The 24277-nt window shown below is 49.1% G+C and overlaps 1 protein-coding gene across 2 annotated transcripts in view; it reads right to left on the bottom strand.

Moving 5' to 3' along the window:
* The window catches only part of Gsg1l (GSG1 like), a 184777-nt gene extending 161043 nt beyond the window's left edge, over positions 1–23734 (bottom strand). For both annotated transcript variants that reach the window (XM_051192912.1, XM_051192911.1), the window contains exon 1: positions 23410–23734. In XM_051192912.1, coding sequence (XP_051048869.1) covers positions 23410–23734 — 325 coding nt within the window. The remainder of the gene's footprint in view (positions 1–23409) is intronic.
* Positions 23735–24277: the final 543 nt, after the last annotated feature.

The raw sequence follows: 24277 nt of genomic DNA on the forward strand, positions 1-24277 counted from the left end.
GCAGGGGTTATTTGCCTCTCAGGAGCTGTCCTGTTTGTTGAGGTCCTAAAGAACTGAGCTGACCCCTCGTTCTTTAACTGGAAGCTGGAGGTGGGGCTCCATCCAGCCTTTCTGCCATGTGTCCATCATGTTCTTTACAGAGCTTGTGTTCCCTGCCAGGAATTCATGGAAGAGCCCAGTTGATGGGAGATGTCATTCTGTATATGTTTCTCATACTGGTTAATAATAAAGCACTGTTGACCAATAGGAAAGGAAGATATGAGGGACTAGGAGACAAGGAGGAAATAGGAAGTAGGAAGGAGGAGTCAAGATAGAGAGTCAGGAGAGAGCTGGACGCCAGCCTCCTCCCTGGTAAGAGAAGGCCATGTGAAGATACATAGATCAGCAGAAATGGGTTAGTAATTAAGGCAGAGCTAGCCGATAAGAAACAAGTAACCAGGCCAACAGCATTGTATCAAATACAGAGTCTCTGTGTGTTATTTGGGGCTGGCGTGACAGTAGGACAAGACCAGGTGGCGGGCAGAAAAACCCAGTCCATGCTAACTCTGGTGTGTGGTCATGGTGAGGCCCACACACAGAACTAGAGAAGGGGAAACCAGGCTGCGGGGACTACTGTGATGCTGTTTGTGAAGGAGATGCTCCAACACAGATTCCAGCACTGCTTATTGATGGTCTTAGAGATGATAGCCCATGCCCGAACAGCCAAGACTGTGAAGATAGGTTGTAGTGTGTGGCCTTAAAATGTGGGGTCTTGTTGTTTGTTTTGTTTTTGAAGAGCTCTAGTTTTGTTTTCCTCAAAAATGACATTAATATTTATGAACAAATGCAAACCTCCTAAGTTCCCACTTCCCTTTTATCTGTAAACTCTGTCCCAGACTCACAGGAAGGTATATCCATATTTTGTGCCAGGTGTTGTTGTGTTTGCAGAAGCACACAGTTCACTGGAGTGTCTCTGTGAACCCAGCAGTCTCTCTGACACCATCCACCCCATGAGAAACATCCCTACTCCATGTTAGACTCCAGCCAACACTGATTCTGTCATTTGACTACGGAAAATGTCATGAGTGGCCTTAAAGAACCCCCTTAAGTTTTTAAAAATTAAAAAAAGGATGGAAATAAATGCTGAGAGCTGAGGAGGGTCATGGCAGATGAACAGGTCCATATCCACTCCAAGCATCTCCAGTCTGGGTCACACCCCTGGTCTCTGGGACTTATTCTGCCATCCGCCTATCTAGCTAACATTGCTTTGCACTTTGACACATTTAACAAACACACTTCCACTCACTAAACCCAACAAAGTCATGACAAGAAGCCTGCTCCCACCTCAGTCTTCCTTCTCGCAGCAATGGGCACGAAACCCATGCAGTTCTGTCTACCTTTCCCACCTCCCAAGCACAAGCCACCTGTGTCTCTGCCCTAAAGTACACTCTGACAGGCTTCCTGTTTCTACCTCCACCCAACACATTGCTCTGAAGTCAAACAGACCTTATCCCATCACCTCCAGAATGAAAGCCCACGTGTTTGGAATGAAGCCCAAACCTCCACTGCAGCCATTGCACCGCTACACAAGGCCCCTTGCAAAGCTTGGAAGCCCTGTTCCATCTCAGCCCACATCTGCTCAGAGTCTTCTTCTCCGTCGATGGGACCCATCCCCACCCCAGGGCCTTTGTGCTCCCTCCTCTTCCTCCTATGCCTTTCTCTTCCCCGCTCTTCCCAGCCTTGGGTGACTCACTCACTATCTCCTCCGAAAGCCTTTCTTTGTTCTTCCCACACAGGAGAGCCCTTCCTCACATCTACACCCACAGGTCATGGGAGTGGGCAGCACAGCACCAATTACCAGAAAGTGGATGAGGAGGGGATCTTAACAGTCACTGCCAAAGTGGGAACTCTGGGCTCCGCACTGCTTTGACTTTCAATTTTAAATCAGGGACATATTTTTTTTTCCAAAACTTATTTTGTGTGTCTGTTGAGAGCAGGACTTGTTATGTATCCCAAGCTGGTCTTGAAATCACCATCCTCCTGCCTCAGTATCTCAAGTGTTAAGATTACAGGCATGGGCCATCACATCCAGTTCCCACCCGCCCCCAAATTTAATTAAGGAAAGAAAAGAAAGAAGAATAAAGGGAGGGAAGGAATCAAGAAAAGAGACGTTTCCTCAAGAAATAGTTCAACAAAGAAAACAGTTCAAGGAAATAATCATGTCATCTGCTAAACGGAAACTAAAATCAAGTATTGTGAACACCCAGCAGCAGAGCAGTGACTCAGAAAACAGTGCTCGGCGAGTAGGATGGGGAAGCACAAAGCCTACTTCTATTGTCCCTATCAGCACTGCTCAAGTCGGGGAGATGTTACAACAGCAATTGGTGTAAAGAAAGACCATGAAATAGTTTACTAGGGAGCAATCACAATGATCACAGTGGAGAGCAGAAAATCACTTATGAGTCCTGCTGTTTGGCACTGTCCCAAGGAGTCCAAGGCAGTTTGGTACAACCCCAGCTCAGCCTACTTGCCCCCTAAGGAGCAAGCATAGAGTCCTGGGCTCCTGGCAGAACCTGGGTGGCCAGGACTCAGGGAGCTCCCAGCTGCAGACACCTCCTAGTGCAGCCATGGTTGGAGCCGTCCCATGCATTGAAGGACACTGGGCAGCATTCTGACTTCTACTGAGTCTCCAGACACTGTGCTATGTCCCCCCAGGAGGTGAGAATCCTTCCTAGGCAAGTGACTTGATACCTCTCACTGCTGGTCCACATCTGTCCTATGGGAGGATAGGATGTGGCTCGTTAATACTCTCTCTCCTGCCCCAGGACACACTAGTCTCAGTGACACCTCGATACTCTATGCCTGGACATTTCCAATGGGTTTTTAAAAGCCTTTCAAATACAAAAAAGGCAAGCAACCTCCTCCCTGGGACCAGATGGACCAACCACCAGAGACTGTTACCAGACACCCACTCATCACTCTGCACATACTGTACCTCAAAGGTTTCAAGGGGCCACATTCATGAACACAATGTCTACTGTAATCAGATTGGTGACTACCCTAATTATCATCAGAGACACTCTATCCAGTAACTGGTGGAAGCAGATGCAGAGATCCACAGTCAAGCTCATGGTCTCTGGACCAACAGTTAGGGAGTCTGCATGGGACTGACCTAGGCCCTCTGCGTGTGTGTGACAGTTGTGTAGCTCGGTCTCTTTGTAAGGTTCCTAACAGTGAGATCAGGACCTGGCCCTGGTGCTTAGCTGACTTTTGGGAACCTGTCCCCCATGCTGGATTACCTTGCCCAACCTTGACAAAAGAGGAAGAGCTCAGTCCTGTCTCAACTTGATGCCAGGCTTTGTCCAAGTCCATGGGAGGCATGCCCCTTTCTGAATAAAGATGGAGAAGGAGTGGAGGGGAAAGGAGTAAATGGGAAGCTGGGGGGAGGGAGTAAATGGGAAGCTGGGGTGGGGTTGGCTGGAAGGAGAGGAGGGAGGGGAAACTCCCGCCGGTATGTAAAATAAATGGAAAAAAAATTAAATAAAATAGAATTAAAAAATAAAATAAAGCACCTGTGTGATGAGAATCCCACTGCCACACTAGATCCTCAGAGTGACCAAGTAATAGATCACTTAAAGTCTTATTCAGAGTTTTCCCAGGACTGCAAATGTTAGCTCTCAAATTCAAGATCTCTTCATCCAAACTGAGTCCTACAGATGGGAAGTCCACCTGCCCGTCCAGGTATGGTGGCCAGCCTGCAGGCTCATGGCTGGCAAAGGCTGAAACAGCTGAGTGTGCATCTCTTGGTTTACCAGGTCACATCAGTGTCACCATGTCATGCTCCCCCAGAGAACAACTGTTGTCAGCATAGGGCTCACCTGGGTCCACAGATGACACTGATCAGAAGCTATTTGGAACTGGCCAAGAGAAGCTAGAGTAGGTGTTCTTGGGGCACAGAAGGTAGCCTAGGAAGCAATTCTTGTTCCATGTCCATGCGTCTGCCAGCTCCCCTTAGCATCCATCAAGTGATAAGACCACAGATTAGTGTCTCAAAGGTAAGTGCACAATGGGCCCTGAAGATTCTTGAAGTCACTGTGACCTAAGTGATGCCTATCAAACAGTCATCCAGGGGTTAATGAGTGGCAGCATGTGTCTGTAACCCCAGAACCCAAAGGCAGAGACTGGAAGATTCCCTGGAGCTCACTGGCCAGCCAACCTAGCCAAAATGATGAGGTTCAGGTTCAATGAAAGACCCTGTCTCAAACGAGGTAGAGAGGGATGGAGAATGGCACCCAGTGTCAACAGGCACACAGGTATATACACATACCACACACAAAAGTGGCCCATCCAGCTGGTACCACATAGGAAACACCATGTGGAAAATATCCCCCAAACCCACCCACACATGACTGACACTCACCAGTCCCCACAATGCCAGAGCCTCCTTTCTGCCCCATGCTCTGACCCCTGACCTCCTGTCATAGATAGCATGAGCCACCCACGACCCAGCATAGGCCAGCTGCATGGCCCAAGGAGTGGGTGAGAAGACCTCAGGTCCCTCCTCATTAGGACAACCCCGAGTTATGACTCTTGCAGTGTCCCACAGTCTCAAGGGATCCTCTAATTCCCTGAGGGACTGAGAGACCTGCATTGGATCCTTGCTGTCCACCTCCAACTCTCGTTCCAAAGAAGTCCTCAAACAGGGCCTCAGCATCTCCCATCAAAGTCACCTTCAAATACCCTCTTCTCATTGTGAATACCTAGCTTGACCTGAGTTTCCAGGATCACAGTCTACCCTATTCATCTCTCTTTGATGGTAATTCTGGGTGCTTGACACAGATGTCCACAGTCACTTACCTCTACTTTCCCTTTCCTTGGCTTAAAGCTCTTGTTTCTATAGTCTCAATGTAAGCTACATGTCCCACACTTAGAAGTCAGGTGTCTGGTGAGGCTCCTTAGAAAGGTGTGCATACCAGATGGCGAAGTGTGCCTGTGTAGCTTTCTTCACTCTTCGGAGTATAAGCCATTGGTGGATGCCTAGACTAGCTGTGTTTCCCCAGGTGCAAGATTCCCTAGCTCCTCTCCAACTCCAGCTCATCTCCATTCCTCTTCACCAAGGCCAGATAATATTGACCACCCCCTCCCATGCTTAAGTATACCCCTACAATGCTATAATGTTTCTAATGTAACCCAAGATCCCATTCTGGGTTTTAGAAACCATTTTTCATTACTGATACAAAGTAACTGTAATGGGAGCAGCCACAATCCCAACAGTGATCTAAAACCCCACCTGAATCTTTACTCTCCTTCTCCACCAAGTTCCCAGTCCACCAAAGCTCCACTACCAAGCCTCCTACTGGTTGCTAGTTCACCCTTTAGGTCCTACCTGTTTGCTCTGTGGACTTGAATACTGCTTTCCACCAAATGTTTCGCTGGCACAAGGCAGTTCCACCCACCTCCACCCACCCCACCCCCACCCACTCCCCATCTCTCTTCACACACAGACCTGACTGCTTGGTATCTACAGCCTTGATCAGTTCCTTCTGCAGGCCTTGGATGAACCCTGTAAGTACCATGGACAGGTCTCAGCATCAGCACAGTTGCCAGCCTGCTGACATCTACCTAGCTTCCAGCTGGGCCTTCCTGGGCTCCTGCATCTCCAGACTGAGGTTGCCACTCAAGGAGGTGTCCAGTTCCATTGTCTGTTATTAAATATTCAGAAAGAACCCAGAGAAGTTCCCTGTGAACCCAAGGATGGCAGGAACCTTGGTCAGTGCCCTGGCTTCAGCCAGGTTTTCTATTTTTGTTTCCAATAGTCTCTTAGGTCTCATAAGAAAATAGCAAGTTGGGCTGCTTTTGAGAAACCTTGAAAGTTCACAAAGTTCCCGCACCATAGTCCTGCAGGGAAAACTGCTTTTACCTTCATTTTACAGATGGAGGAAATGGGAATCCCAGAGGCTAAAGACTTACCCATGTTCACAAAAAGAGGCAGAGGCAGTCTGAGTCCACATCACTTGGGTCTAGACCCCATTCTTTCCAGGTCTCCCCACAAGTTGCCTTCTGCCCAAGTCAGAAGCTCTAGGAGGAGGAAATGGGAATGTGTGTGGTACACACATTTACACTACAGTTGGATTGGCTCCCTGAAAAGGGGGGGGACATCTGTCTCCATGGCTACACTGAGCCTGAACAAAGCCTCATACAGATTCCCACAGCCTTGACCATAGCCACCTTATCCTACAGCCAATAATCTGAGAACGATGCCATCCCCCAGCCTGCCATGCTTCTGGAGTCTTCCTTTTGCAGTATTCCCATTATTAAATCTGGGAGTTGATAACCACTGACTGCTTTTTAATTGTTTACCAACTCACATTGGCAGCATCCACTAGCTGACAACCCTGCTGTAGTAATCTGCCTGCCTCCAAAAACTCAAATTGAGTTATGGAGTTCACCCCTTCGATTCTCTCACTTAAGGCTCTGCCCAGGCCATGAAAAGCACTTGGGGGTGTCTGTGTTTACATTTGGGACAGGAAGGCACAAGTAGTTAAAGATTGCTGTGTGGATCTGACTGTAAATCAGCTTGTGGACCAAAAAAGAGCATTCTAGGTTCTCTTTCTTTTTCTAACTCTGGAAATGGGAAAATAGATGTATTTTACCTGATGGCCAAAGCTAGCTACTGTGCACAATCACTAAGAAGGGTTCTGAGGTAGTCTCCAGGGTGTGTAGGAAAAACAATGTCATCAGGATAGTGACAAGGGCAAGGACACAGACACTTGGGCTGTGCTTTCCTAGCACAGTAGTCAGTGTCTCTCTGAAGGCTCCATGTAGGCCCAACCAGAAATAATTTTTAAAGGATACTCCGTGATGTCTGCAGATGCTTTTGGTTGTCACAGATGTGAGTGAGTGGGAGCTATATATAGTTGGTTGGTAGAGGACATGGGTGCTCTATAAAGCCCACAAAACACAGGACAGCCCCCACAACAAAGCCTAAGCTAGCTCATGACAACAGCAGGTAAGAAGTCCTAGAACTCCCATGCACATGCAGGTGCACACACACACACACACACACACACACACACACACACACACAAACACACAAATGCATATATGCACACATGGATACATACATAAACACAGGTGAGCACATGCGTATGCACATGAGCACATGAACTCAAATGAATACACACATAAACATACACATGAACCCATTCCTGTACATACAAACATACCCCCACATGAATACATTCCTGCATGCACAGACATGAGTGTACATTACATACATACATACATGAACATGGACACACAAACACTGACTACATTCATGAAAACATGCATGTGTGTATGAATACACTGAACACACATGAACATGAATACATATGTGAATACACGGGCACTCAGAACTATGTCTTTGGTACCCAGCAATCCAGAAGTCTACAGATGTCTATACATTAATGTGTACAAAATTAAAACACATGCTTTTTCTCTTCATATCTCCCTCCCCCATTTTTCTCCTTCTCAGAGAATGACATCACCCACGAGTGTGTGAAGCCAAACACCTGAGGGTCCCAGCCCCTATGCTTCCTCTGTCAGCTCATCGAGGCCTCCTGGGTCTTCATGAAGAAGTCTCCATTCCATTTCCCCCTCACACCCAGCTCCATGGCTCTACTCCCAGCCTCTCTTACCTTGACCACTGTGATCCACACGTCGGCCTTCAGTTCCCTGCTCTCACCCCAGGGCCTTTGCACCGCTGTTCCCTCTGCCTTGCCCTCTCTCCAACTCTCCATCAGGAAGCTCTGTTTGAGCATTTGGGTCCAGAGAGAAATGCCATCACCATGAGTGCTCCCTGCCTCAGCCATCCCAGAGAAGGCAGCTCCTCAGAAACTGCAACCTGTAGATAATGCCACCCTATGCTACCCCTGGCTGTCTATGTTTCCTCCTTCCTTGTGTTTCTGAGCTTTCGGAGCCACCTTGTTGCTTGTTCCTTGTGGTGCTTTGAATAGGAACGGCCCCTGTAGGCTCATGTTAGAACACTTGGTCCACGATTGGTGAAACTATTTGGGAAGGATTAGAAGGTGTGGCTGTGTTGGAAGAGGTATGCCACCGGGGACAGAGTTTAAGGTTTCAAAAGATCATGCCAGGCCTAGTCTTTTTCTCTTCTTCCAACTTGTGGATTAGATGTAAACTCTCAGCCATTGCTTCAGTGACTGCCCACCTGCCTGTTGCCATGCTCCCCACCATGATGGTCATGGACTGACCCTCTGAAACTGTAAGCAAGTTCCCAAGTCAAATGCTTTCTTTTATAAGTTGTCTTGGTCATGTTGTCTTTTCATAGCAGTAGAACAGTAACTAAGACACTCCCTCACTCAGCACTGCCTCCAAGGAAAACCAGGAGATTCCTAAGAGCAAACACCTTGGCTTGTTCTCACTGCATCTTTAGTACAAAAAAAGAAAGAAAGAAAGAAAAAAAAACCTGGCTCTGCACATACATCAGCTCTCAGAAGTGTAGTGACTACAGTGTCAGGCATGGGCACCTTCCAGCTACTCAGAGGAGTCCCCGGGAAACACGAGCCTTGTCTGCTGGGCTCCAGCTGCTTGGATACGCATCAAGGCTAGCAGGTGGCTCTGCAGCCACTTGTTGAGGCAAACTGAATGACACAGGCATCTCCAGAAGCAACTCAGAATCAGCAGCCCCACTACTTCCCACCCACATCCCAGTGTCACATCCTGGCACATCTCTGTCTCCCAAGTGTTCTATAAGGACCTCATGGCAATAAACACGTCCCGTGTGTCCTAGTGGCAGACCTCCAGCCACAAGCCAGACAAGGGCCTCAGGACACCCTCATAACATTTGGGTGTTTAGCCTTGCTTTATTGATGGGTAATGAGGCACCATTTGGAAGAATGATTTACTCAAGATCACACAGATTTCCTCACAGGACAGAGCCCCCTGCCACCTGCCATCGTTTGCAGTACCTGTGGGACAAAGTTGCTGGGCGGGGATGGAGAGTCTGCCTGGACCCTAGTGCACACTCAGCTGGTTTTGGACCCATGGTGAGAGAACAGAAAGTGAACGGATGGGCAGGCTGCAGTTCTAACTCTCCTCTTGCTTCTGAGTCCTGTGCACTCCCCTACTCACACTTTCTCTTTACTAAAATCTACCCTCAGCAGAGGACTGGGCTTCTAGGACAAGCCTGGGGTCCTGCTCATCCACCTCTCACATACGATGATGCTCAGAGACTCAGAAGGCACTGCAGGGTTGTAAGCTACTGGGAAACTGGCCTGTGGTCAATTATCTCTTCTAGACAGCAAAGAGATTTCCAAAAAGCCACTTGTCACTGGAGGCAGCCAGGAAGGCTGCCCTGTGGCCCCACTCCACCCTACACACTCCACCCCCCATTGTACCCACACAACTGTTTGCACCCACACCTCCACATTGCTGGGTCCACCCAGGCAATACTCACCCTCTTTGTAAGGGAAGCGAGTTCAAGACCAATGTGCATCCCCACCACCCATCCACTCAGCATCCACGAAGCCCATGGCTGACAGTCATGGTATTTTGGGGCTGCTGTATCAGTACCCTGAAGGACAAAGTAAAGCTACACCTGCTAAGAAGGACTGATCCATGCTGGGAATCAGAGTTTCACACTGCATTTCTGATGAGACAGGACTACAGACTCCCTCCAGTAGCAGGAAGGCAATCCTTCCTCCACCCCCTACCCTCAGGAGGGGAGATGCAGAGAGCCTACTGCAGCTAGCAGGCACAGAATGGGAACAAACCCAGAAAAGGCAGGATGCTAACAGAGTAAGACTTAGGAGGGAAGAAGGAAGAGGTGAAGGGAACGGGAAGAGAAAGGAGAAGAAAACCCCACCAGAGGAACCCATCTCCCATTTGTGAATAAAGGAAAGGCCAAAAAGAGACCCTTTCATATCTGAGGATAAGAAATAAGGAAGCCAGGAGAGGGGTGCATACCGGTGATCACAGTACTTAGGAGACAGAGGACTCTGAGTTTAAGACCAGCCTGGGCTACATAGTATAAAACCTTGTCTCAAAAAGTAATATGGAACAAAAACAAACCAAAAAAAAAAAAAAAAAAAAAAAAAAAAAAAAAAAAAAAAGAGGAATGAAGGGAAGGGGGAGGGAAGAAGGGAGGAAGGAGGCTAACAGGCAAGCTAGACAGCAGCCTTGCATACTCAGGTGGGGTGTGAAGGCGGGCCTCTGGCTCACACTCACTGTGAGAAGTGCAAAGTCATTCCTGAAAGCATGTGTTCAGATCCCTACAAAAATATAAATCTCGAGAAGCCTCCGAGGCTTGGGAGATACGAACAGATTTAGCCCAGGAGAGCTGCCAGGGAGGCAAAACGGGAGCCAAATGAGGAGGGGATGGGCCGGAAAGAGCTAGAAACACACAAAGGGCAGAAAGACATGCTCAGAGGAGCAAACCGCAGGCTCAGTCCTACAGACAATCTCTCCAACACTGCAGAGTGCGAGCGGTACAAAGCTTGGAGACTTAGTTCACGAACCCCAGAGGCCAATGTGATGAGTCAGAACCACAGTTAGGTAGAACTCAGGGACAGAGATTAATTAATGTTTATTTATTTACTTATTTACTGGCAGTAGAAGCCAGGGCCCTGCTAGGTAAGCATTCTACCACTGAGACCCGGCCTCGGAGCTAGTTTTTCCTTCCTTCCTTCTTTCCTTCCTTCTCCCTCCCATCCCTCTCTCTCTCTCTTCCTCTCTCTCTCTCCCTCCCTCCTTCTTTCTTTTGTGTGTTTGTGTTTTGAGACAAGGTCTCACCATGTAGACCAGGCTGGCCTCAAACTCACAGAGCCCTACCTGCTTCTGCCTGCCTGTGCACCATTCTCCAGCCTACCAGACAAGGGTTTCCTGTCCTTTTGGTATGTGTCCTCAGAGCCTGAACTGGAACTAGAGCCCAGGACCTTCTCTGACATTGGTGGAGATATCACCTTACCCACCTTTTGAAAGCCAAAGAGAAGTTAAGGCGGAGCACAGAACAGCGAAAACAGGATCCTCGGTCTTCCAAAAAGCCTCACAGCTGAGCTGGCAGGACACACCATGAGCACAAAGTGAAGAAGTAGGAGGGGGTGGTGGATTTCTGTGAACCCAGCACCAGGGAGGCAAAAGCAGAAGGATCTCTGTGTTCCAGGCCATCAGGGACTACAGGGTGAGACCCATCTGAATAAAAGGAGGAGGGGGAGGGGCGGGAGGAGCGGGAGAAAGAAAGAGAAGTGAGAGGCTTTTGAGCCTCAGAGGCCTCTTGAATGTTCGGAGATGCCAGAGGCTAAAGAATGGACTAAACTGTCTGGAATGCAAAACAATGAGGCCAGAATAAACCCCATTAAAACTGTTAGAGACAAAATGACAGATCTGGAAGAGAGAGACCCGCAATCAGGCCCATCAGTGAATGTGTTCTGGAAGAGCATGATGGGAAATGGGACAGTATAAAGAATGAAACCCACTGTCCACAGCAGCAGGAACTGGAAGGATTCAAGCAACAGGAAGTTCAAGTCAGTAGTGGCAGCAGATGAAAAGGAAAGACAGCCTGGTAGTTTCCTACAATAGTAAACACACTTTTCTCAGAATCCCGAAATCCACATTATTGAGTGTTAACTTAAGGCGATGATACATATGTCTACCTGAGCAGATGTTTCCAGCAGAAGTATCAATAGTTATCACCTGACCTTGGAAACAACCAAGATGTTTTTCCACAGGTGAAACAAATTGTGATGTGTCCAAACAGTGGGATACTATTTAGCAGTAAATAAATAAGCTATATAATGAAAAATATGTGAAAGGGTTGGGGTTCTGGCTTGGTATATGTGATGGACTGGGTTCCACTCTCCACTATAGGAAAGGGAGAAGGGAGGGGGAGAGGTATTAAGGGAGGAAAGAAAGAAGGGAAGAAACAGAAGAAAGGGAGGGAGGGAAAGAGGGGGAGGGATTAAGGGAGGAAAGAGAGATGAAGGAAGGAAGGGAGAGGAAGGGAGAGATGGAGAGAGGTAGGGAAATCTGGGCAGGGACTTGCACACATGTTGCTTAATGATAAAAGCCAGTGTGAAAAGGCTCTAGATTGTATGTCAATTCTGTGACATGCTGGAAGATACAAAACCGTGGCGACAGTGAAAAGATCATGGTTGCCAGGGTTGGAAGGAAGATGGAGGAACAAACCAAGCAATGACCTAAGCAAGAAAAGCCAGGGCATAGAATTCTGTCGTGGTGGTTTTCCACAGTCATCCAAGGCCACAGGTGACAGCACCCCACATTGATTGTGGCCTGGGTGGCAGCCAGGTGGGGCCATCAAGTGTGCCAAATGGATCCTATGGGTATGGAGTGCAGGCAGAAGGGGAGCTGAGCATGTGCCAATCAGGAGGTCTCTAAGCCTTCCACTCAGCTTGCTGAAAACCAAAAGCTGCTCTAAAAAGTGGAGGCTATTAAGTCATCACCACCACCATCACAATCAACCCTTTCTGAGCTGATATATAATCACCAGGACAGTTTTTAAAACCATTTGGGGCTGGAGAGATGGCTCAGCAGTTACGAGCACTTGTCATGGGTTCCATTCTCAGAACCCACATGGTGGCTCACAACTACTTGAAACTCCAGTTCCAGGAGATTCTGTATCCTCTCTGACCTCCCAGATCTCTCTCTCTCTCCCTCTCTCTCTTACACACACACACACACACACACACACACACACACAGAGAGAGAGAGAGAGAGAGGAGAGAGAGAGGAAGAAAGAGAGAGTAGATATTCAAAACGAAACATTTTGGGGCTGTCTAATATACACAGGACCACAGTACTACATAAACTGGGTGTGGTGGCACACACCTATGATACCACCACTTAGAAGATAGAAGCAGATGGACCAGGAGTTCAAGGTCATTTCCCACTACATAGAGAGTTCTGGGTTAGCCTGGACTATAAGACGACTTATCTCAATAAATAAATAAATAAACAAATATATAATATATATATATATATATATATATATACACACATACACATATTTATGAGGGAACCATACATGAATTCAGAATTCATACAATCTGCCAAGGATTGAAGCATAGCCACCTCCTTGACCCCCAGTGCCAGAAAACATGGGATGATGTCTATCAGATGTAGGGGAGACAGCCACATATGTCTATAGTTGAAGGCTGCAGAGGCACATGGTGTGCAAGAATTGGGCAGTGCCAAGCACAATGAAGGCAAAACACCTTCTACAGCTCATCTGCTCTCCACATTTCCCCTCTGCAGCAATCTGCCCTCCACATCAACCCTCTGTACCTGCTCACAATGAAACACTGAGACTATGAGCCAAGATAAATCCTTACTCCTCTTAAATTGTTTGTATCAGGCATTTTGCCACAACCATGAAAAGCTGGCCCACAGGCTACCTTCTTCTGCACTGTAGCTATCATCCAGCATGCAGCCTGGCACGCAGCTAGTAGCCAACACATGACCCATCATCCATGCATGGAAACACACCAATATAAAAAGCAAAACTGGAGAAAAGCTTCCTAAGAGGACTTGAAACTGGCAATAGAAGCACATACAGACACAGAACCAAACTACAATCATTATCACAACTATGAACAAAACAGACTTCAAAAGCAACTAATGTCCTTATCCTACCGAAGATGGGGTATTTGCTCCTCATAATCATTAAAAGTATTAACTTGTTAGAAATGCTGGTGAGTATGAAAAACTGAATTTACAACAGTATGTCTTTAAGTCGATAATAAAAAAAAGACAAAACTGAACCTGTATAGGCGTCAGAGATGGCTCAGTGGCTAAAAGTACCTGTTGCTCTTTCAGAGGACCCAAGTTCAGGTCCTAGCACCCATCTCGAGTGGTCCATAACTGCCTACAACTCCAGCTCCATGGGATCTGATGCCCTCTGCTGGCCCACATGAGTACCTATACACATTTGTGAATGAATAAAAACAAAGTAAATCTTAAAAGAAAAAAAAAAAATAGAACCCATATAGTAAAATAAAATGTTGCTGATAATGGTGGTGTACCCCTTTAGCCCTATCATTGGGGAGAAAGAAGCAGGTGGATCTCTGTGAGTCCCACGCCAGTTAGGACTACTTAGTAAGACCCTGTCTCTAAAAATAAAAGTTTAAAGAATTATAAACTGCTAGCATTTGACCAAATAGAGAAGGGAGCCCAACAAGGTGGCTTGCTGTGTGAACTTGATGACCAGAGTCCAATCCTAGGAACATATGCAAAGATGAAAGGCGAGAACCAGCTCCCCAGGGTTGTCCTCTAACTGTCACAGTTGCTGCACACACAATATACACAATAATAAATAAATAGAAACAAATAAACAAAACTTTTAACTAAAAGAAAATGAGACAAAATGGGTTTGCCATAGAGTCTGGTATTAAGTGGTGAAGACCCTCAGACTGTACCAAAAGGAACATGGTATGTATCTCAGCCTGACGGGAAGACATGGAAAAGTGAAAGCAAAGCAGAGAGTGAACTGTCAAAGGGATATGATAAAAGACAGCAAGGCTCAAATATGAAAAACAGTAGTCAGAGGAGAAAGCGTTCACTAGGGAGCACAGCCATTTTATCTGGAGAAAAGATCAATTCCACAATTCCACAACAAAAATATAACTGCCATGAATTTCCTCGTGATGAATAACATAGACTCAGACTCAATAAAAACCAAACCATCCCAGAGGCAAGCAAGAACTGCGAGCCTTGCTGCTGAGAAAGAGTGACCCATTTCATCCAGCTGGTAGAAGATCCAAGGAGCAAAGACAGACAGACAGCAATGCATTTGTCAGGGTGTGCATGCATGCAAAGATAGACAGCAGTGTGTGTGTGTGTGTGTGTGTGTGTGTGTGTGTGTGTTTTCAAAAACACAAGTATGTGTATATGTGCAAATGTACACATGCCCAGAGGAGAGTGTCAGGTGTCCTCTGTCACTGTCTGCTTTATTCCTTTGAGGCAGGATCTCTCTCTCTCTCTCTCTCTCTCTCTCTCTCTCTCTCTCTCTCTCTCTCTCTGAACCTGGAGCTTTTAGTTTTGGGGGCTTTTTGACTGTCTCCACTCTCCTCAATGCTGAGATCACAGGCATGTGTGGAACCATACCTGGCTTGTCTAGAGGGAGCCTGAGTCCAGTGTTCATAATTGTGAAACACATACTCTTAACTGCTGAGCCATCTCACAAGCCCTCTCTATATAATTCTCTATGCAGCTGCTTTAAAATACTCAGGTTCCCCATCTGTTGTTTCACATAAAATGTTTACTATAAACACACATATGCAAGTGTATATGCAGGAAACTGTCCTGCTTCACCTTTTCCATAACTCAATTAAATAATTAATGACAGAAATGTAGACAAATAAATAAAGCCTCTATTAAATTGTGCTTGGATACAGAAGTAACAAAGCTAACATTTCAGAACTTGAGGAACAAAATTGCAACTGTTGAAGTTGTACAAAATCATTTCAAAGATTTTGCATCTTAGAACCCATGGGACATGGCCAAAGTGGTGCTCAGAAGCAAACACAAGCAACAAAATGCTACTATCATTTTTAACTATGGAAACAAAATCTTCAACTTGAAAATATTAGCAAACAAAAGCTCAAGAAAGATGGCCAGAAGAAAATAAGTAGGTACCAAAAAATGTAAGCAAAAAGGACTGAAAAATCCAAGGATCCTGATTCATTAAGAGAAAGGCAGGGAGGAAAGCAGGAGCCATAGACTGTTGAAGGCTTTGAAGAAGGAGAAGAAAACAGCAAACTGTCAGCTCTGGGCCACACGGCAACCGCTTGTGCAAGATGAATCAGGAGAAAAGGAAAACTCATGCCTACCCGAGTGGAAGAAAAGTGGAAAGGCTGTGTTTTTCTCTCCATTCTAGAATCTATGCAATACAATTGAAACTCTAGTTGAAAAAAATAATTTCCTAAGAAAAGACAACTCAGTAAGCATGAGTCCAGAAGTAGAAGACGACTAGCCTAGCCAGGAGAGACCAGTTTATGCTCCTGGAGCTATCTCCAGGCATGCTTGCCATCCTGGCTCTGGGAAGGCTAGACCAAAGGGCTGCAAGCTCAGGGCCAGCCTGACATAGTGAGACTGGATTAAAAACAGCTAAACTTCCCTCCTCCAGAACTCCGGGCTGCAAGCTCAGGGCCAGCCTGACATAGTGAGACTGGATTAAAAACAGCTAAATTTCCCTCCTCCAGAACTCCAGATGTCAGAGAATCCCAGAGTGGACAGGTATGCAAGTGGGTATATGAATGTATGGGTGTGAATATGAGTATGTACTATGAATGTAACCAATATGTGCACTGGTGGGTGTGTGAGAACATGAGAGTGTGTGTGCATAAATGGAGGCATGTAGATGTATGCATGAGTATACATGTGAGTGAAAGCATGTGTGAGGATGGTATGTACAGATATTTGTGTGCATGTAGATGCTTGTGGATGCATAGGTATATGGCTGTGCACATGTACAAATAGGTCATGTGTGTATACATGTGTGTGAATGTGTTCATGTGCAACCATGAACATGTGCATGTATATGTAGACATGTTTGCAAGTGAGTGCCAGTTGGTGTGGAGTGCATATATGTGCACAAATGTGTTTATATGTGCATGGATATGTGTGTGTTGTACACGTGTGTGCATGAGTGTGCCTGTGAACATCTGGGGATATGCCTGTGTCCTGTGTATGGGGAGGATGCTAGAGTCTGTCTCCTTGTGCCTCCTTTACTGTTTATTTCTGTTTCCATCTGGTTCTTACTCCCTGTATTGCTGTTCCTGTCATAGCCTCCCCTTTTGCTTTCCATCCTGTCTCAGCCTTGCTCTGTGTCCCCCTCAGACTCTGTATGCATCCCCCACCTCCACTGTGTCCCTGTGTCCCTTCCTTCTCTAAGGCTACACTGACCCTGGGAAGCTGAAACACAGGACAAGATGCAATAGCACTCTCTCCCAGTTCCACCTAGTACCCTCTCAGCTCTGCCCCCCCCCCGAAGTCCAGTGGATTCTCCATCCTATGTCCCCTGTCCTAGTTAGCTTCCTCATCCTGTGATAAAACACCATGACCAAAAGCAACCTGAGGAGGAAAAGTTTGTTTCACCTTACAGCTTAGCATCCATCAGGAATGGAAGTCAGGGCAGAAACTCAAGGGGGGAACCTGGAGGCAGGAACTGAAGGGGAGGCCACGGAGGACACCTGCTTACTGGCTTGCTCAGTTTGCTCTATTATACAATCCAGGAACACTGCCCACAATGGGCTAGGCCCTCCCATATAAACCATTAAGGAGGAAGAAAGAAAGAAGGGAGGGAGAGAAGGATGGAGGGAGAGAAGGAGGGAGGGAAGGAGGGAGGGAGGGTGAGAAGGGGGGAGGGGAGAAAATGCTCTACAGGCTTGCCTACAGGCCAATCTGATGGAGACACTCAGTTGAAGTTCCCTCTTTCCAGCTGGTACTGGCTTATGTCAAGTTGACAAAAACAAAAACAAAAAGCACCCAACCAGCACACCCCCCTTCAGGAGCCCTGCTCTCACAGTCAAGTTCCCCCAAAACGGAGCCTGGACAGTGTGAGCAGCCCACCTCCGCATCTGGGCCACATTGCCACCATCCGTAACGGAAAGGCAGCAGGGCTCCATTAATCTTTGGGCTGTGCAAACTGTTCCTAGACAGATCCTGACCTCCCACTGTGGCAGACAGAAGGCAGTGAAGAGTACAGGAAGGAAGACACGAAAGCCTCACTGCTGTCCCTGCTCCCCAGAGGAGTAGCAAACAAAACCCCAGCTTCCCCTGACAACCTGAGAACCTGCCTGAGGGAAGTCCTGAGGGAAGTCCAGCTCCTACCCACAGGAACACACACACACACACACACACACACACACACACACACACACACACACCACACACACACACACACACACACACACACCTACCTTCTGGGGGCCCCAGGAGTGGGGTCTGGTCTCTGCTCTGCTGGAGCTCTCTTGAGTGCTTTATACTAGAGATACAAAATGTCAACTTGCAGCAGGGCATGATGGCACACATCTTTATACCCAGAAGAGACAGGTGGATCTCTTAATTGGAGGCCAACCCGGTCTACACAGCAAGTTTCAGACTAGCCAGGGTACACAGTGAGACAATGTGTCAATGTACAGTCAAAAAGCAGCACAAACTACAAAAGTGTCCAGAAACCAACAAATCATTTCAGTGAAGCTAGAAGATACTAAAGAAAGAAGTGATTGATGGAAAGGTTGGGGATGAGACCACCAAGGACAGTGAAAACTTGTGAACAGAGGACGGAGTGCCAGCTGAGGGTCTTGCCGAGCAAAGGCCCTGAGCCTGGGAAGAGTTAGCAGGCCCTGGGACCTTCAGGCCATCAATGAGCAGAGGTAGGGCTGGAGATGCAGTGTTAGATCAAGAAAGCACACAGGCCGGGCAATGGTGGCACACACCTTTAATTCCTCTAGGAGACAGAGGCAGGCGGATCTCTGTGAGTTCAAGGCCAGCCTGGTCTCCAGAGCTAGTTCCAAGACAGCCAGGGCTATTACAGGGAGGAAACCCTGTCTCAAAATATCAAGAGCATGCACTGGGACTGCAGGAGGTCCTGGGGCTGGCCAGACAAGAACACCCAGGTTCTGAGGCTCCCCTCAGAACAGTAATGGTGTCCTCCTTCACATCTGCTCTGTCACCTGGCATCAGTGTGGTTCCCCACCATGTTCCATAGGCATCAGGCATCGTAGAGACCAGAGGTACAGCACCCTCAAATCTAGTAAACAGCAACACCAGCCCCTTTGGCTCCTCGGGCTCCCTAGACTTTCCGGGAATGAAGTGATCAAGGGAGGAAAAGGGAACAGCAGCAGAGAGCAGTCTGGCTTCTTACAACCAAAGGTGTCCTGAGATGATACTAGGTCCCCAACACATTCAGCCCAGATCCCAAACCACTGGTTAAACCAGGTGATTCTATCACAAAGCCAAGGACAGTCCTCCTGATCTAGCCAAGAAAGCTGAGACTCAGAGAAAACAAACACCCACCTAAGATCACACAGCAGGCAAGAGGTAAGATAGGGACTAGAACTGAGACCGACTCTAACGCCTGCAGCCTTGAGAACAGTGCTCTGGCCCCTGCACCACACCCAAGCAAAGAAAAGGCAAGAGACACAGGAATGGGGTAAGACTTCCAAGGCCACTTAGCAAGCTGGCAGCAGAGACTGGGCTCAAACCCAGTATAGTGTTCTCCCCAGTGAGGCTGGGGAGGCTGAGTGAATGGGAGGTTGGGGTTGAAGGAATACAACAGTGGGGGGGGGGTTCGCAGGTGGGAGGCATCCCTGGACCTTCTGCTTGAGTTCACATCCCAGTTGGGCCACTTGTTAGATATGTGGCCTTGGGAAGTCACTGTGCTTCTTGGTGCCTCTGCTGAAGAAGGAATGACCATAGCACCTGCTGCTGTGAGGATGAAATGAGCTAACACTTGTTGAGGGCTATGTGTCTTTCAAGGCCCAAATCTACTCCTCACACAGTCCCAGCAAGAAGCATGTCTATCATGACATCATGACACCCACACACTCTTGGGCAGTAGCAACCTCCCAGGGGTGGGGGTAGGGGACATCCAAAGGGTCCTGACTCATGCCTCTTCCAGGGAATGTGTGGTAACTCTGCACTGGAAAGTGTGGGTCTCTCCTGCAAGAAGTAACTTGGGCCTGGAAGAACTGATCCCAAGAGTCAGTTACATCAACTAAAACACATTCCACAAAGTTCTGTTGAACACCTACCTTGTGCTCCATCCCAAGCACCATAAAAGGTAACAGAAAACACAGATAAGAACCAACTCCAGATGCAGCGCTGAGAGATAACTCAGTGGTTAAGAGCACCGATCGCTCTTCCCAAGGACATGGGTTCAATCCTCAGTACTCACAACCATCTGTAACTCCAGTTCCAGGGGACCTGATACCCTCCTCTGGCCTCAGTAGGTACCACATACATAAAATAAAAATAAATACATCTTTCAAAAAGAATGCTAGGCTTCAAAGCCTCCAAGTTCACATGACACAGAATGAGCAAGAGCTGTTGACTAATGAGGATGTAAAGCTGAAATGTAAGGTAGGGTCTTGGGAAGTGGTCTTGGGTGGATGTGGGGAAAAAAGCACTCCTGTGCAAAGGCTATAGAGCCAGGAGGAGCCTGCTGCGGTAAAAGTCAGCGTGTCTGAAGTGTAGACCCAGGGGCTGCAAGAGAGGCATTCTGAGATGCAGTGTAATAGTCCAGGACCTTGGTGACTCTGGGTGCCTGGGACCGTGGGAAGTATCTGAGGGATAGGCGATGTCTATGAATTTAGATGCAGTGGCTCAGGTCAGAGAAGCAGAAGCAAGGCTGGTGCATGAACTGCTCTGCCCCCATGCTGTCACTGGACCCCAATATGTGGAGTGGGGTGGGCTGCTGCTCTCCCAATCTGCAGGCAGCAAGCAGAGGTTCTGGCCAAAGCCACATGGTACCAAGAGGAAGATCCATCCATCCACCACCCCACACTGGGCAGAGTGAGTCTAGAGTCAGACAATAAACCAGGGTCTCTGCTTTCACTTTGGGGCTGCCTGCAAGTTCATGTGTCACTCTCAGACCACACCTCCTACACCCCCACCCCCATCCAGGGCCTAATCCCTTTTCTCTCTCCAGAGCCACTCAGTCAGCCCAGCAGGTCCCTGGTGCCATGACCTTGAGTTTCCTGAGATACTCCTGACCTTAGGTCACACGTGTGTGTGTGTGTGTGTGTGTGTGTGTGTGTGTGCGCACACACACACACACACACACACACACACACACACACAGGGCAGAGGCCCACAAATCACATAAGCAACAGTCAGCATAGGCTCCAAGCCTGAACCTTACCCCACCCCCACGGTCCTCCCAACTCTTCTAAATATCAAATCCAGTAAGAAATCTAATTTGCAACAAGAGACTGGAGACTATTCAGGACTGCTCTCCTCCAGCTGAGCACAAGGGCGTCTGTGCCTTCTCTTGGAAGGAGGAGAAGAGGTCTCTTGGTGCTGGGGCTGTTGACTGTGTGTCTGTTCAGGATAGGCTGTAGTGTCATCTGTGGGAAAGGGGTCTCCGGAGATGTCCCACACAGGTGCCCAGGGGTAGAGAGATATGAGCAGCAGTGCGGGGGAGCAAGGGGAGCCTGCTAAGCACCCAGTGAGCCAGTGTGGATCCCCAAGCTGGAGCCCCACCAGAGGGCACCCAGCCGCATGGATGGGGAGCCAGACCTTCCCTAGCTGCAGCAGCGGCGGCAGTGAGAGAGAGTAGGGCAGGATTTGCTCGGGCCTTGTTGGGATGTTTTTCCCTCTTGGAGGAAAAGAAAAATAAAATCATCACAGAACCCAGAAGACAGGTTGTCATGGCAACAAAACTTTGAGGCCAGGTACTTCTTGACACCCTTTGGAGCTCAGTGATAAAGGGGAGATCTGGGGTCTGTGTGCGGCAGTCCGGGGACACCCATATGGATGGCCTTTGTCCTCCCAAATTTCTCACCAGCAACTATTTGCCAAGCTCAGGGGAAGAAAACTGTGATGTTCTGGGAGGAGCAAGCTGTAGCCAACAGGGAAAGAGGTAGCTGGTTTTCATCCACCCAGTAGATCACCCATGAACATTTTGATTAATGGAGGTTGGGGGTGAAGGTCTCATACTGGCCATAAGTGTACCCACCTCAGGTCCCCAACTGTACAACCCCCCTTCTCCATCATTTCCCTTGTTAGTCTCTAGCCACCAAGAAGACATTTCAAGCTCCCTCATCAACACCCCGCCCCCAGCCTCATGTTCCTCATCTGAAAAAATGGGTCTCCCACAAGTGACTGCTTAGCCCAGAGCATAGTATGTAACAAGATTCCACAGGTGACAACTCTAGCAGGCCCTGGTGCTCAAAATGCACAGGGGCTTTAAATGAGGTTCTGTTAATAGTTTTTAAGACATAGCAGTCAGGCATAGAGCAAGGAATGAGCTACAGAGCTTTGGGCCACAGCCTTCAGGGGAGCCATCAGACCATCCACTGAGAGCCCAGACACACTACAGAGGCAGGGACAGGGTGGATCAGGCTGCCAGGGACAAAGCCCATCCAGGTATTGCAAGGTGGCCTGTCCCTAGGGCAGGGCCACCCAGATCTCAGGAAGAGCTGCCTACAGTTGGAGGGGGACCCATGGCCATTTCCTTCTCATTCTTTGGGCTGTCATGTGTGACTGTCTACAGAGACCTAAGCTTTGAAGGGTGTTCCATGGCTGCTGTGTGGGAGGACTGGGCTTATGGAAACAAGTTTTAACTAAGAGGCTTTCAGGTTAATTTTTGGTTTTCTCTTTCTAAAAACAAACAAACAAAAAGCAGCAAAAAAAAAAAAAAAAAAAACAAAAACAAAACAAAAAACCACCAAATTGAAACCCCAAGTCCTGTTCAAAAATCTAGGCAGCATGCTCGAAGTCATGTGCCCACCCCCACCTCCCCCAAGCTCAGCAGGCAGATGGGATACCTCTAACCCCTTCAACCTGAGATCCCATCCAATACTGCTGTTTTGCATATCACACTGCAAATATTTATTGTCGATACTCAGAAAGGGGGAGGGAGTAGACGACACAGCAAAGTCCTAACAAGAGTGACACCTTAAGGGGAAAGGGGACAATATGCTAGTAACTAAAGACAGGTCCGGGAAATTGTTCAGGCTATATCAAATGTGGAGAAAAGGCTATGTAAAAGGGGGTCCTGGCAGAGCAGTAGCTTACTGCAGACAAGCTGAGGGTTGAGTGAATAGCCAGTACCACCCACCATATGGCACAGTCCCTTGTCAGGCAGAGGTTCCCTGAACACTCTAGCCTTGCTGCCCGCTTTGGGGTATTTACTTCAGTCCTGGCTGCCTGGAGTTAGGGTTACTTTCTGAGAAGTCAGCCCCCTCCCCAGTTCTGAAGGAGCCTTGTATTGAGCTAAGACTCCCTGGATTCCCAACCCCAGTGCCCAGAGCTGTCCCTATTTTCCCGCCTGCCTCCCTTCCCTCCTATGGCATCCACTCCCAGGAGAGCTCCAGGATATTGAGGACTCCCTAGCTTGTGGCAATAGGGGTGCCCATTAGGCTCTCTCTACTCTCTGTTTTCCCCAGCCTTGTCCTGGAGGTTCAGTATGGCTTGGAGATAGAAGTAGCAGAACCCTTGGGTTCCTGGATCCGTGGATCTGCGGTGGGAGGGGTCGCTCACAGCAAAGGTCCCCGATCCCCACTGTCACCTCTAGGGCCGCGATGGGCGGATGAGAGTAAGGAGGAGGGGCACGCGGGGAAATTACTTCAGGCCGGGGGAGGGACAGCGCTCCCTGGGACCTGCAGCCAGGGTGTGCGCGGAGGACCCGGACGCGCCACCTCCCGGCCCGGGACCTGCGGGCGCGCGTCCCGGGGGAGCCCCAGTACTCACCCGGACCACCGAGCTGCTCCTCACAGGAGTACCAGATACCGGTGTGGAAACGGCGCAGCTGGAAGCGCTCGTCGCCCGCCTCCCAGCTGTAGGGCGCGCCGGTCGGGCTCGAGGCGGCGGCGGCGGGGGCAGCTGTGCCGTTGGCCGTGGCGTTGGCGCCCGAGTTGGGGCAGTTGGCGCCGCCGCCCTGGCCGCAGCCCGGCTTGGGCACCCGCTGCGTGCCCTGGCACCAGTGCGTGGTGAGGAAGGCGGTAGTGGCGAAAAGCAGCGCCAGCAGGTTCAAGGCCACGGCCAGGAGCGCTCGGCCGCGGCGGCTCGTCTTCATGCCTCCCGCGCCGCCCGCAGCTCTGTGCGAAGTTGGCAGCGGCCCCCTCGTCAGCGCCCGCCCCGGGGCTCGGGTGCCTGCGGTCGGCGATGGCGCTCGCGGCGCGGGCCCATGGCCCCTGGCGGAGACGCGGGACGAAGGGGACGCAGAGCGGTCGGGGCTGCGGAGTGGAGCGGACCAGCGTGCCAGGAGCCCAGAGCGCGAGTGCGCCTCGGCGAGCAGCCGCTGGCGCCTGGCAGCGGCCACGGCGCAGGGACGCGCGCCCCTCCGTGGGGAGACACCTGCAGGCGGTCGGCGACACTGTTCAGCGCCCGCCCGCGCTTGGAGAGGGGGCGCGCCACGCTGGGCGCGGGCGGGGGACAGAGCCGCGCAGGAGTGGAGAGGGACAAGTGAGAGATCCCAAGCTAAAGCGCTCCCAGAGGGGCCCATGGGAATGTGGTGCAAACACTCAAGGCGGGAGAAGACCTCTCACCCCGGGTCCGTAGCCCCATCAGCTGAGCGACAGGGCAGGGTCTGTGGGTCCCCAAAGGGATAACACGGGGT

The sequence above is a fragment of the Phodopus roborovskii genome, unplaced genomic scaffold, assembly GCF_943737965.1.
Source record: "Phodopus roborovskii unplaced genomic scaffold, PHOROB, whole genome shotgun sequence".
NCBI classification, from domain to species: Eukaryota; Metazoa; Chordata; class Mammalia; order Rodentia; family Cricetidae; genus Phodopus; species Phodopus roborovskii.